Source organism: Lineus longissimus, chromosome 11 (assembly GCF_910592395.1).
Source record: "Lineus longissimus chromosome 11, tnLinLong1.2, whole genome shotgun sequence".
Taxonomy (NCBI): Eukaryota; Metazoa; Nemertea; class Pilidiophora; order Heteronemertea; family Lineidae; genus Lineus; species Lineus longissimus.
Window position 1 is genome coordinate 15715112 of NC_088318.1, and position 15220 is coordinate 15730331.

The 15220-nt window shown below is 40.0% G+C and overlaps 2 protein-coding genes across 4 annotated transcripts in view; one reads left to right on the forward strand and one right to left on the reverse strand.

The window, feature by feature from the left end:
- The window catches only part of LOC135495343 (ankyrin repeat domain-containing protein 12-like), a 29158-nt gene extending 22031 nt beyond the window's left edge, over nt 1-7127 (reverse strand). Inside the window, exons 1-2 of one of the 3 annotated variants that reach the window (XM_064783830.1) lie at nt 7074-7127; nt 1335-1481 (exon numbers count right to left, since the gene is read on the reverse strand). The gene's annotated coding sequence lies outside the window, so the exon portion shown is untranslated. The other 2 variants (XM_064783833.1, XM_064783831.1) reach the window with 2 other exon arrangements.
- A 179-nt stretch (nt 7128-7306) lies between these two features.
- LOC135495465 (paraplegin-like) lies at nt 7307-13103 on the forward strand. Its single transcript, XM_064784144.1, has 14 exons — nt 7307-7743; nt 7947-8058; nt 8253-8336; nt 8507-8748; nt 8931-9058; nt 9259-9361; nt 9553-9702; nt 9949-10093; nt 10330-10438; nt 10680-10806; nt 11105-11378; nt 11721-11993; nt 12249-12487; nt 12758-13103. Exons 1-14 carry the CDS (start codon nt 7390-7392, stop codon nt 12914-12916), a joined length of 2499 nt encoding a protein of 832 aa, XP_064640214.1. The 5' UTR covers nt 7307-7389; the 3' UTR covers nt 12917-13103.
- The last annotated feature ends 2117 nt before the right edge of the window (nt 13104-15220 follow it).

Below are 15220 nucleotides of genomic sequence, written 5' to 3' on the forward strand. Positions count from 1 at the left end.
GAAGTGTCCTTGTCCCAGACTTGTGGCTTTGCTAAAATGATCATCTCAAAGTCAGGAATTTTTTTAGGACGTGAAAGAGAATGACCACACTCATCATACCACTGAAAACGTTAGCAACATTTCCCATTGGGAAAACTATGAAATCAGAAATAACATGAAAAGGGTATGCATTTCACATGATCTGCTAAATAATATATGATTTGATGGATGCTATGTTGCTTAGCAACCGTGTTACAAGGAATTGGCAAGTTGCCAACCCTCGACTTGTCACCATAAATGGTGCGTCTTCTCAGACAAGACTGAGCCTTGGAAAAACAAGTAGTCTTATATCGCCACATTTAAAATCCAAAGGTTCGTTTAAAATTCTAAGCATAAGCTCATACATGTATTTTAAGACTCGCAAAAATAGACAGCTGTTGTTTTACACATGTATGTATAAAAAAATACACTCCCTAACTTGCACGGCAATGGCGTAGGCCTAGAGATAAATGTTGCAGTATTCCGATGATACATGGATCACCCTCGTCACAATACATCAATATCTGCACTTGTTACAAAGTCAGTAATGATGGTTGCACTCAGCAGTGGAAATTGCAGGGCAAACAAAATGTTCGGCAGACCAAACAATATCATCATTGCAGTATTCACCAGGATTTGAACAATCCGTTTTTTTTGCAATCATAATATTACAGGGCTTGTATTAAGCTTGGCCTGCAGCCCTGATTCGCATCCACGCAAACAAAAGATCATCCAGTATTCATCTATTCACCTATTTCTTTACAGACAGCTAGTTCGGTGCAAGAATGTCAGCAAATGTTAAGCAGCCATAATTCACCAACTATCTGACTGCCTGAACGAAAACATAGCCAGATAACATCACTGATGGATTTCTGCGGTATTTCTCCTATCCTACAGCAGATACAGCATCCCCTATGTACTCGCAGACTATCGAATCAAATCTGTTCGACTCCACACCCATGCCGCATAGCCATAATATCGATTCGAAAAAAACGACATTAGATGCATAGTTTCGTATGCAGCTGAGCCAATTGCGGCTAACATGGGCTAAATTGAACGATGGTGTCATTTATTGCGACACTCTTGATGTGAGTGATAGATTACTCAGCCATTCCCGCAGAAATTGGATGGAAGTGTCAGCCTTGCCTCAAGATAATTGGCTGTTTGAAACGCTCACCCCAAAATAACCTAGAATTGGATTTGCCACAAACCCCTATTTTACCAATTATGGGAACTTATGGCAGCATTTTGAAGCTTGTTGAGGATTCAGAAAATTTTTTTTTGCTAAATGATAACCAAATAAGACAAGTTCTTACCTTGGTTAGAAAAATCCATGGGCAATTTTTTAGGGAAACACTCTTATTTAGAATATATCCTTTTGTGTTTGCTTCTAATAGACAGGCCAGTACCTTCCCTTTCGAATGATTTCACCTGATTTTGTCTTTTACATACTTCCTCAGCTTCTGCAAAATAGGAAAGGAGAAGAATTTATTTGTTGGATCGCGGGTAGACAATGCAACCTGAAAATAAAGGCACTGTCTTCAACTAAAAGGACAAAGCATTTAATTTTTTTTTAGGGGGGATATTCATGTATCATCAATCCTTTCACAGGAATCAAATTCGTCCAAATCTTAAAAATAACATTGAACTTTTCACATGAATTGGGTCACAATGCCATTCATTATTGATAGAAGATAATTCTCGATAATTGCCACGGCCTTTGATTATCTGACTGACCTGACACCATTTTCCTTCGTTCATTTAACCCTCCAAGCCTGTGCAGCATTAAGGTTTTCAGTTTCCCACCTCATGATCAAAACATTGTAGTCTATGAAAAGGAAAGCATCTGTCTATGGCAACCAGACTAAGACAGGTTATTTGGCAGGCACAACATGCGATTCTACCAGAAGTATCATCAACAGAAGTCTTTGATAGAGAAACATGCAATGTAAGAGGAAGTACTTCAGACACTGAAGAGGCAAGTAAACATCACACTGGTTTGGTATGTCACATGGGATTCTCCAAACAAGGGATAGGCAGGGAACCAAATGGGGACAGCAGGACAGTAGGTATGAGGGCAAGGCTATGACAAAGCATAGATGCATGGTTCTACACTGGGGGCATATGAATCAACATACTCCAATTGCTTGAACTATATGAAAAGAAACAAAGTTGTTCATGTAATTTCCAGTGCAAGAAAGGCACACCCACACTCTTAGTCTTAGCTTTATCGAACTAAGATGAAGATGAAAACTGTCCACAGATGAGGTAAGCCAGTGACCTAGAGCTCTGAACTAGGCCAACATGAAGCCACACTGCCGTACTAAGATGAAGGTTGTGGAAAAAATCTTCACAAATGTATGGGAGCACACCCGCCATGGGCATTAATCAAACAATTCCAACCAACCCAACCATATGGCCTTCTGAGAAAACATTCCACACGCAAAAATAGCTTGAAGCAAACAAGCAGGTGCACAAAACGTAGTTTACCGAAATCCTAGAGTTAGATACCAGTGCGGATTAGGCTGAACTACATGTTACTAAACCTCTTCATTCTCTTCTTTGTGTGGTACTGGAGGGGTTCCAAAAAGAAAGACTTCGAGTCAAAACTGCCCAAATGATGTTTGATCTGACCTCCAAGAGTATTTGGGACAACTCTAAAACTTATATGATAAGGCATGACATGTTATGATATGGCATTGTTTGGTTTAATTTGATTTCACTTCCAACAGTTTGAAATAATTGTCATCACTAGGATGGCACTACTAATCATGTTATCTAACAGATGCAGTAACATCCATCAACAAATCTCCGCAGTCAAATGGAAACAATGCAACTGGATGAGGAGTATCTGACATTTACAACCACTAAAAATTAATAATGTGGCCTTGGAATGGAATTATTTGCCTGGTCTTTTATCACAATCCATCCGACCAGATTAATTAGGCGCACCTAATGAGCTTCCCGCTGATGGTACACACAATGTCCTAATCAGAGGAATAGCTACAATATTGATGAATTGACAGAAAACATCTATTTTGGAGCAATATCATCACTGATTGCAGAATCACAATTATTGGTTTGTGAAGAACGGATTCAGAGACCACCAACTAGTTCAGGTGTATTGACGTCATCTATATGAACATTTTTCAATATCGGTACATTTCATCACCCAACAAATCCAAACCATCATCTCTCTTCTTCATAGCAACACATCCTGTGGCAACATCACAATAAATTATCATTTATGACCACACTTCATCCACAGCAGCTCTCAGATTTCCTCAATTAGGAGGGAATACACAGCTAGAGCCTGAACAGCGAAAAAATGAGCTTCGTGACTTTCAACACCGAGATGTCGATGACGAATTAGTTGAACATATTGTTGGTGCAAAGCTCTTAAAACATGCAGAAACCTTTTGATAATTTGACACACATCATTGCAGAGGTGCTCAACAAAGTTCAACGAAAGTATGTTCAGCCTGTGTCATAACAATCATGTAGATGACATCATAATTATGTCCATTTTTTGGCCATATGTGCCTTTCCTTACCTCATTGGTATACAGTGATAGATAGACAAAGAACCAGTTTTGTGAAATCTTTCATATCCAAGAAAGCAAACACTACTTCAAACTACTGATCATCTTCACTGACTTAAAGAGTTATCATTTTCATCGACACATTTCGTAATTCGTCAATAATATTTTGCAACTTGCCAGACTGCCACATACAGATTCAATGAAAACAACACATCACCCACGGCAGAGGCTGAACTGAACATAACCAGCACAGCACGCTGTAGTTAGCTCTCCTATCTATCTATACACTACAGCGTACATTCCTTATTTACATGCTTCACAACAACCCATCAATCCTGAAGGTTACATTATGTGGTTGCCAAGGCAACTCGGTCCAAATGGATGAATACATCAGCTAAATTATTCCTGGCTCGGTGTGGATGGGATTTGCTGACGAATGTGCATTTTTAGCATCTTTTATCCAGCGTTGAAGAAAGGGATTTTTCTGGTGCTGGAGATGTTTTGAAACGAAGGGGATGTCGATGATGAAGAGAACACGGAATTGCAGCTCTGGAAAAATATGGCAGGGGATGATGAGAATTGCATCAAGAACAGTGCCTTTAACACTTTAGCTACGAGAAATTTTCAGTGAAATTCCCTCACTTCCCTATTTGGCTGATATTGCCTGGTGAAGCACATCATCAAAAAACCAAAAGATGGACACCTTCAACGTTTTATGGAAAATACCCTGAAAACTTGATTATTTATAATGATGTCATTTTTAAAGAGTGTCAAATTTGCAATTCATGAGTCAACTGTGTTTACCCAGACAAGCTGAATAATAGATCAAGTACACATCTAAATAAAGGTACAATTTTAATGCTAGGTTTCGAAATATGATTGTATAATTAATTTTATGAACTCATTATTATCAATCATGCTATTTTCAGTCATTTTTGTTGTAGAGAATCTTTTGAGGAAACTTCCATGCTAAATTGTCAGGTTCACCAAAATGTCATGCTGAAAAATTTATGAAGAAAAAAAAGGTCAATATTTCTTAGCAGTATTTGCACTCTATACTGACACTGCAATTTTCACACTGCTGGAGATTGAAACTTTCAGCTGTGAAATTAATGAGGTGGACATTACCATGACATGGAAGCAGTATACATTGTGAGCCTACAATTTTACAAATCAATACTGTCTGAGAGACATCAACTTTATACACAAAGACTAGAGACTTGAGCAGCCGGCTGACACTTTTAACAATATAACTCCATTCATACTCATACGCCAGTCACCATATGATATATTGAAAATTATCTGGAAATTGTCACACTCTTTTCAACATGTTCAATTGTAAAGTAGTTGTAGAGCAGCATGCAAATTTCTGCGAAAAAACATGACACATCCTCACTGACCAGGTTTTTCACTCCATGACCTGCGTCATGCCACATTTCACGGGAGACTCTTAGTGTTTCACAAGTTTCGACAGCTTTCACACCGGCATGTTCCCGAGCTTCACCAAGCCTTTTGGCTTAAGGCAAAAGAGAAACAACAGCTTGTTTCCTCCGATATGATTTATCATAAAGAATCTCGAGTTTACCCTCCACTCAGCCGCAGTCTGATTCATTTTGATGTGAGCTTGATAATCACAAACAACCCACACGTAATTTGATAAGAAATGCCATGATTGATTATAAATATTTTGAAAAATAGACCCACTAAGATAAGAAGAAGAGGGACAGGACATCAGTTAGCTCTAATATTATAATGGATATTGCTAAGTGCAGAGACACAGGGAAGCTCAATAGCGAAATCGGTGAAGCAGTGGACCGGCAATGCAACGACCTATGGCTCGAATTCCAAACTCCTTTTTCTGTAGTTATTTCTTTCTTAAAAAGTCAATTCAGACTGGAGTGACATACACACCCGACTGTGAACAGCAAATCGGTCAATATGTGTTATTTTGCTCACGAGAAAATTACAGAATGTTCTACTGGCAATGCACTTTCTGACCATAATTTCCAAAAATTGCAATGAGTTTACATGAAGGGGTTAACCATACATGGTATGATGAATACATTTGCTGGCGCCCAGCCAGAAGTTATCCACTATAGGCAGACATTATGCACATAATGAATATTGTACTGGCTACAAGTGTTACTGTGCCATACATACCATATGAACTTAACATTAGAAAATCGTTCCACTTGATAACCAAATAAAATGGGACAAGTTGAGCTGTTCACAAAACATGACCTAATTCTTGACAGCGGACTATGATGACGTGGCAATTTCGAGTATGGGAATAAAACCGTTTGTAAATCTTTTGATTTGAAATTCATGAAGTCGAGACCGTTTTAACACTCCACGATCGAGATTTTTATTCATGGGTGTGGTCGATGGCAATTATATATCAGCAATTATTGAAGAAAACCAACATAATAAAAGAAGGTTAAGAAGGCAGAACCTTTATGGAATGTTTTCACAAATCAAGATTTCCCATGATCATCCCAAAAATAAACTCAGCTTCTTGCTCAGAATTTCCTGTATTTTTTGGCAACAAAATTTGCAGAGCTGAGGCTAAGGGTCTTGCTAATATTTTACATCACCACTTTAATCATTCAGATATGGCAAGGTGCAGCCCCTGCTGTAAAATTTTAAAATGGAGAAACTACTTGTAACTGCAGGCAAAAGGAGAAAACGAAAATGTATTGTACTCAATGTGAATGAAAGGCTCAAAAGAAAGTCCAAGAGGGTGGGAGGGAGGGGAGGAAACTGCGAAAATACTTTTAAACCGGGTGTGTAATGGTTGAGAGAACACTGAATTTAAGAACAACTGCACCCACACATTGATTATGATGACACAGACAGGAAATGAATACTATAATTCTGACCATAATACCATCATCTCAGGATCAGCATTTTTAACTCGCCTAAAGTCAGTCATCCAGGCCATGATGAGGCTCAGGGCCTATTTATTAGACAATGGGGCACCAGTCGGAAGTGACCATTCAAAACCAAAACAAACCTTAATAGATATGCAACAATGCATGACTATTTGTTTGCTGCGGGTTTTGTTGAATCACAATATTGTTGCCTTCAATCAATACAACCGTAAATAACAACAGCGTCCTCTGGCCTCTGCCTCATCCCGCTAATGTGCGAGTGAGATTGTGTCGTTGTGAGGTACTGAGGATATCTTCTACACTACTACATACTGTCAACAGTGCGAGATATCAGAACTTAAAAACTTACAGAGTCAAAATTACCAATAATTTAAACATTACATCATTCTGGCAAATATTTTGATGAGCCTCCAACCCACTTTAGGGACATGGCGAAATATGGGTACGCAACTAAAGTATTTGGGTCAAAAACAGGACATAACCTAAGCTTTCGGGAAAATGTGCAACGGCATAATAAGTTTGGCTATGTATACTTCACCTCAGGTTCATGAAGCTTCGGTCCATCGGTTCGATTTGTGAAAAATTTTTCAGATATTGAGTAAATCGGTATTTTGAATGCTTACCAAAGACAAATTCGTGAATCCAAGAATTTCGAGTCGAACGCATTGAAGTAGGCGCCACTGCATTGGCTGAATAAATTTGACCTTGGCGGTTGAGTAAGAAATTATTTGATTGGGTGACTGAGAATTGCGGTCATTTCGCTTCATGATATATTCGCCCCAGTTGTTTCGCTCCCAATCGTAGTCGTTGGTTATGGAGCGAAACTACCGGACTTACATGACTGATCCATAAAACATCGACTGCTACTTCCGGTCAAAAGTATTGTTTTTGGCAAAAGATTTCGATTTATTTTGTAATATCTCAGTTTTTGCTGGAAATATGGAGAGATTTGTTTCAAAATTCAATACATCGTTAATGGCTTCTCATTGTTTACAAAGAATAAGGGCAGATTATTTAAGGAAAAACGCTAGTTTTCGAGCTTATGCAACTTCAAATTTTGGTAGAAACTCCAAACTTTTAAAAACAACAAAATCCATCAAATCTGTGCTGCCGTCACAAACTTCCTCAATCAAGATAAACCCTTTGTTGGGACAGTATATTCCTGGTAGTCACAACCAAGTAAACAATGGCTATCGACATCTTCTTAATTACTCTCAAAGTAGGCCTAGATTAAGATTGTTTACGACGACGTCGACTGCGTGTTCGAGATGTTTACAGCAAAGATTTGTTCAGGTAAGCATACTCGCGACCCAGTCCAAACCGTGTCACTGCCATGTGTCAAAACGCTCACTTGTTTTCATGACATTAATGATGTAAAAGATAATATTCCATGCAACAGAGGTGTTGTTCTTGAGTAAATATTTTTTAAAAAGAAGATGTTTAACTCAACTGTAAGCATGGGTTTTTAGTGAAATCATAATTTTCATACCTTTCAGAATCCACATGTCAGTTATCTTCATCTTCGAAGAGAGGGAAAAGCACTGTGGAGAATATTAGAGCGGTCAAACCTAACTCATCCTGATGATTTGTCAAGGCTTTTTGGCATTGGTGAGGAGGATTTCTACTCTCAATCATCGAAGCAAACACGCAAGACTGCTTTTGGGGAAAGCAACATCCTCAAGGATATGCCATCCTGTACACTTAGAGCATGTCTCTTGCCAAATGACAATGGGAATTCATCATCCCAGTACCTGTCATTATCTTTGTAAACTGCTTTTGTAAGTCTATTTTGATTATTGCAGGTAGTTATCACTGGTTTAGCACGTCCAGGCGACACCACCAGCAGCAGGATGATCCGAATAAAGATGAGAAAGGAAATGAAAAAAGTAGGTTTAATCACGTCACACTCACAGTGGCCATAATTGGTAACATTTTGCTCTTTTAAAAGCAATGGTTATGGCTCCCTTCTAATTACCAACCGAAGCTGACCTTCCCGATGTTTCCATATATTAGTTTTTCTCTGCAATCCACTAATTGTGATGTGTTCTCTTTACAGAGGGGCCAGATAAGATGCCATTTCTACCCCGGCTATTCTTCCTCTCCTGGTTGGCCTTCGCTGTAGTGACAACAATGAGGCTTATCAGTGGGGAGGACACCACAAATTATAGATTTGTCTCGTGGAATGAGTTTGTTCATGACATGTTGGCTAAAGGTGAGGTGGAGGAGGTGACAATCCGTCCTGAAGCAGAGGTGGCCATCATTCATCTGGCAGATGGGGCTGTCGTAAAAGGCAGACGGGTAAGCTCTTTTGATAAGTCTTTGGATAAAAGAACTGGCTAGAACCGTGCTCTGGTATTCCTCTGGCAAACCAGATAGGTTCCCAAGGCTTTATATATTTGTAGATTCCAGATTTTGGCCTCTATTGACTGGGTTGCTCTGTATTTGTCTTCCAAATTGATTTCATTGTTTTAACATTGCAGGCCGATTCTGGGAGATACACAATGAAGATTCCTGATCCTGCCAAATTTGAAGCCAAATTACGCAAAGTTGAAGAAGAGTTGGGTGTGAGTCCCGGAAGAGGTGTGCCAGTTACTTATCAAAGAGAAAGGTTGGTTTTTGGGCTGCCTTATACTTAGCTTTGGACTATGTGTCTATTAAATATTGTGATGTCCTTATTCCTAGTGTCCAAATATTAAGCACTTTTGCACTGGGATTTCTAGCACGCTGCAGTATTTGCCCAGTGACTTCAACCAATATAAACCTTTTAAACTGTCTTTAATGTGGTATAATTTCCTTGTTTACTTTCAGCAACTGGGGTCCCTTTATCATTCTTGCTGCTGTTAGTGTGGTGATCTTTTTTGTGCTGAGGAGTTTCATGAAAGTCAGCCTCCCAAATCCCATGGACATGTTTGTGAGTATCATTATGTAGATACTGTAAGCCGTGACATATTTGCAAACATTCTAATTTCGTGAATGCACTGTCAAACTCAAACTTAAAAAGTATGAAAATTTAACTCTTATCGCTGGACTTCTGTTTTCAATATTCTCACTTAGTTAATGCATGTGGTTATTTTTCTGCAATCAATTTCTACTTATCTGCAGGCAAGTGAAAGGAAGGCCAAGTTTATGAGGGTTGACCTCCTGACGCAGCAAGGCAAGGGTGTGAGCTTCAAGGATGTGGCCGGCCTCAAGGAAGCCAAGGTAGAGATTATGGAGTTTGTGGATTACATCAGACATCCAAAGAAGTTCAGGGTATGTAGTTCATAGTTCATGGAAAAAGTTTTGTGTTCGCCCAAATGAATAATGTTTTGAATTTCAACTCCAGGCATTGAAACAAAAAACAACTGTTAAAGGTCTTCAGCAGTTCCCACAGTTTCATCTTCAATGACTTTGGCTTTGGCCAAAGATCAGCTCCTTTTCAGTAATCACATTAGTACATGGAACCATATATACATATGAGCACATGCAGACCCATTGAACTTTTGATTCATTTTTCAGGAGATCGGTGCCAAGGTACCACGTGGAGCCCTACTCACTGGTCCCCCAGGATGTGGCAAGACCCTGCTAGCAAAAGCCGTTGCCACGGAGGCTAAAGTGCCCTTCCTGGCCATGGCAGGATCAGAGTTTGTTGAAATGATTGGAGGTGAGTAGTTGTTCACTCTAATCTCCAGCCTGACTGAGAAGAGGATTTCACCACTCTGATTCAGTAGGTTCAATTGAAATAATGTAGCATTTCGTTTAATGAATACGAATCAGAACACAACAGTGATAACTCTTAACGATCATCAAGAAATTGGTTGAGGTTAGTTTACACTCTAAATCTCAGTTTAGTTCATTTGTCATTTGATTTGAAATTTTTGCACGTTTTTCAAATAACAGGACTTGGTGCTGCCAGGGTCCGTGACCTCTTCAAGGAAGCCAGGAATAGAGCACCATGTATCATCTACATTGATGAAATTGATGCGATTGGGAGGAAACGAGGTGCTGCGTAAGTAAACTGGCACCCCTTGATGATCTGGACTCGCTTGAACCAGTTGGTAGTAATGGCTGAGTGGATGAAAGAAGCAGCTAGACTACCAAATATGAAACCATGCAAGTAATACCCGGTATATGCTGTACCTATCGACATGTGTGTCTACCTTACACAGACACAAACATCTCTTTTTGAACAACATTTTGTCGGCTATCTTGTGACGCACGCATTAAAGAACCAAAGTTTGATTTTACAGATCATATCAAGGGAGTAGCGAGGAGGAGCATACGTTGAACCAGCTCCTGGTTGAGATGGATGGTATGGGTACAGTTGAGGGAGTTATCATGCTTGGATCCACCAACAGGGCAGATGTCCTCGATAAGGTAGGGGGGAGAGTCACTGATGTTGTAGAATAAAAGAAGTACCCTGTGCAGACTGAAAGTTGGACCACTGATTTTTTGAGTGCTGGTCCATCGCTGTACCGATTGAGCACTCAGGGTTCCCTTTTTCTCTGCACCTCAGCTAATAGAGCCAACAGATTAAGCGTCAATTCTAATCACCACTTGTTGGACTTCTGTCCCTCATTTTATTCACCAAAATCCTTGTTTTAAAACAACTAGGGTGCTGCCATGAGCAAATGTTAAATTGCCTCATTTCAGTATGGCACTCTTACCGTTTTAGGCCATTCTCCGTCCTGGACGATTTGACCGTCACATCAATATCGATCTTCCCACCCTTGAAGAAAGAAACGAAATCTTCAACATGTACTTGAAGAAGTTGAAACTAACTGGTATATCAGAACAGTACGCATCCAAAATGGCCGAGCTTTCACCGGGGATGAGTGGGGCTGACATCGCAAACATCTGTAATGAGGCTGCGTTACATGCTGCCAGAGACAAAAAGAAATCAATCGATCGTAAAGATTTCGAGTATGCAGTTGAGAGAGTTGTTGCAGGTATTGTTATTGTTTTGTCTCTCAATTCTGTGAGTTTGACATCCGTAAATGTATCATATCTGACATGCCAAGGCTATTTTCTGTATTGTGTACTCAGTTACTGGCTTTGTGAGAACTTGTCAACTGATCAACTGGTTTGTGGCTTGTTGCTTTTGTTGATACTGAACTTTTTCACTATATGTATAATTTTAGTGAAGAGGTTACTGGTTGGATGCTTCATGCACTATTGGGGGCTAGTACATAGCACTACAGCATGGCACTTCAGTTGTTAGCGATTATTGCATATTGATTTCATCTACTGGAAGTAATTGACTCTAGATAAGATTTTGTTAAACTTTTCAGGTGCAGCAAAGAAGAGTCGAGTTCTCTCGCCAAGTGAGAAGAAAATGGTTGCCTACCACGAGGCAGGGCACGTCATAGTGGGCTGGATGCTGAAACATACTGATGCCTTACTCAGAGTCTCCATTGTGCCGCGGACAAGCAATGCCCTTGGATTTGCCCAGTACATGCCGTCGGATAATAAGTTGATCTCCAGTGATGAACTGTTTGAAAAGATGTGTATGGCGCTTGGTGGGAGGGTGGCAGAAAGTGTGGTATTCAATAAGATCTCAACAGGTGAGAATTAGGCGTTGTGTTTTTACTATGAAGACTGGCAATTTTTGTGTCGACTCTAAAGTTGGATTCTTCTTTAACTGACATCACTTGGGAGAAACTATGTTACCGGTACTTGTTATCATTGATATGAGGAATGTTTCTTGATCTATTCACTCACAGGATCACCAGACTGTCACTGATGGTAGTGTTGGAGGAATTCCTTTGTTGATAAGTTTAATAGACAAAAACATGAATTTGTTGATTGGCATCTTTCAGGTGCTCAGGACGATCTACAGAAGGTCACCAAATGGGCTTACGATCAGATACGACTCTATGGCATGAACTCCACCATAGGTCCTTTATCCTACCCATTGTCCGACAATAGTGACCACAGCATCAAACCCTACAGTAAAAAGATGGCACATACAATAGACGAGGAGGCCAGGTCACTGGTAGCACGGGCCTATGCTAATACAGAGAGAGTCATCAATGAATATAAAGATCAGCTACAGTTGGTAGGTGTATGACCAGACAAAGGAAAATCTTCAACTTATTCAACTATCAAACTTGCATACTAGATGCCTTACAGGCAGTTATTGGCAGTTAACCAGGGTCTGTCACATGTCTCGTCGCCAAGTCTGCAACATGCGATTCTCGCTCATGTTTAAAAGTACTGATACTGATTGTTCAGTAAAATGCTGAAAACTACATCATTTGTCTTTTCAAAGACTAGTTACATGTATAGGTGAGAAAATTAAGGGTAAAGTTTGTTTTGTTTCTTTCAGCTTGCTCAAAAACTCCTGGAGAAGGAAGTGTTATCGTTTGAAGAAGTTGAAGCACTGATTGGTTCGCCCCCTCATGGTCCCAAGAGAGTCATCAGTTTTCCTGGCTGGGAAGGAGAAGAAAACTCCAGGGACCATAACAAAACAAACGTACAGATTTGATCAAGCTTCAGCTATGTATCATAGTTGTTCATGTGTGAATTCTTTTGATCTGCACCATAAAACTTCAAAGGTGTCTTACATGTATAGAAAAGATTGGGCTTGTATTAGAGTAATTGACCTTGTGTGCAAAAAGACATGTACCTATATATCTATCCTGATAAAAGTGCAAGATAAATTCTTTCTTTGAGTTCATTGTCTGCAATGGAAATCACCCAGTCCAGTCTGAAAGAAGATGGCTGGCTGTCCAGATCATTCAAATACCCTGCCTATGACTGGTCATTTTGACCTATCGCAGTGGCAAATTTAGGGATTTGTGCCCGCCCCTTTTTCATCGGAGAGCAACAATTTTACGGGTATCTCTCCCCAATAACCTTGTGGCATGGTTCGATATGCGAGGATACAATAACCTTGTGGCATGGTTCGATATGCGAGGATACACAGTCTCATTTTCATAACCTGGTTACAGATAACCGCGTTGGACAGCTTGACTGATGGGAAAAGTCTCTTATTATTGTCACAACCAAGTCTTGGAGCATTTAGTGGCCCAGCCCGACTGGCTTATCTTGACCCTCTATGTATTGATATTTTTAAGCTTCCACACAATGCACTGGAGGGTATGGAGGCAATACCGCTGGAAATTCAGTATGCACTGGCTAGAATTTGGTCGCATTGTCACAACCTGGTCATAGAGAACGGAGTGGGACAGCTCGACTAATGCGGATTGTGTCCCGTCATTGCCACAACCAGGTCTCAATTGGCACGGACTTGAGGAAGGACATAGTCTCTTGGAATCAATCTGGAGTTCCCATTGCATAGAGTGGTACAGCTCAACTGGTGCAGAGGACACACTATTAACTGAATTTCCCTTTCATAACCATTGCTCGTCAAATATGCTGATTGTTGATGATGAAGTGGTGTATTACCAACACTGGGACACCGAACAATAAAAACAACAAAATGGAAATTGTGATTAATTAGATTTTTTCCACCAGTTATCAATACATGTAATTTGGAATTACAGACTTCAATCCTGTGAATGTTCTCGGAGACGATTCTCGACTTGCCATTCTTCAATGTCAATAGATGGCTTCGTGCTTTATACAGTTTCTGTTTAAGTCTGTTGGTCAATGTCCTTCAATTTCCACACAATGTTCCCCGCACTCTGAAGTCACCAAAGAAACGAATCCATATCCAACCTTTGGACATCGTAATCAAAGGAGTGTTTTCATTGAATCCCAGCAGGGTTACTTAACATCCTCGATTTTCTTCATCATCATCAAACTTACCTGTCTAAATACCTCAGAAGGACATGAGATTGACCTGACACCCATACTTACCTGATCTATTGATGTGTCCAGCCTCAGCAACAAATCAATTTCATCCTCCTAGAAAACAATTTATAGTACTTGGATTATTACAAGTCATGATATTTAAAGGAGTAGAGACAATCCCGGCCGCAACTACAGAACACGAATAGATTGGCATGCTTCTGTTCAGCAACAGATTTCCTTCTCAATCTGTTCCCAAGTTTTATGAAGCTCAGGATGTTACATGTAATCACATGAACAGATATCACAGGTTTGATGCTTCAAAGGCAGTTTTCTCAGGCGAGGGTGGTAGGTGTTTGAAGATTCAATTGTACGCTTCAGCCAAGCACCTTGATCTTGAGCGACAGATTTTTCAGGGGGACAAACATTCCAGTAACACCACAACCCAATTCTTGCTGGATTTGTGGATAATACACTTCAAATTCTGTTTTAACTAAAGAACAGACAAGAAGATAGCACCAGCTTTCATATGTTTGTTTATTAGTCAAACTGAAGCTATACAGGGAACTTTTCAGGGACGAATCAACAGTATCATGATTCTTGAACTTTTACTCAATTTGTAACCTGAATATTTCTCCAATGCTAATGAAGTTGGCCTTGCTGCTCCTGCATTCACGTTGGTCACATTTCTTTTAGCAAGTTGACATCAATTCTCAAGGCATCCCAATGGTTTGCATCTTCCAGCTGGGTAACGAGACATCCATCAGTGAATAAAACTAAAGACAATACTGGCGGGCTTGGAGGCAGCTGAAGGACTGAGGTGACAGGCATTTGTCATTCACCTGTTGGAGATCGTCCCTTGCAATCACATCCATGTGCAAAACATGATCATGATTATGAAAGACTCTCATATTGGATAAAGGTACATAGCTATACTGCCGAACTGGACCATGACTTTTTGTCAACTGGGGAGGTGAACTTTGAAGCAAATTTTGGAGGAGACAAATTTTCTCCTCTCAACATACCTGCCAATCAA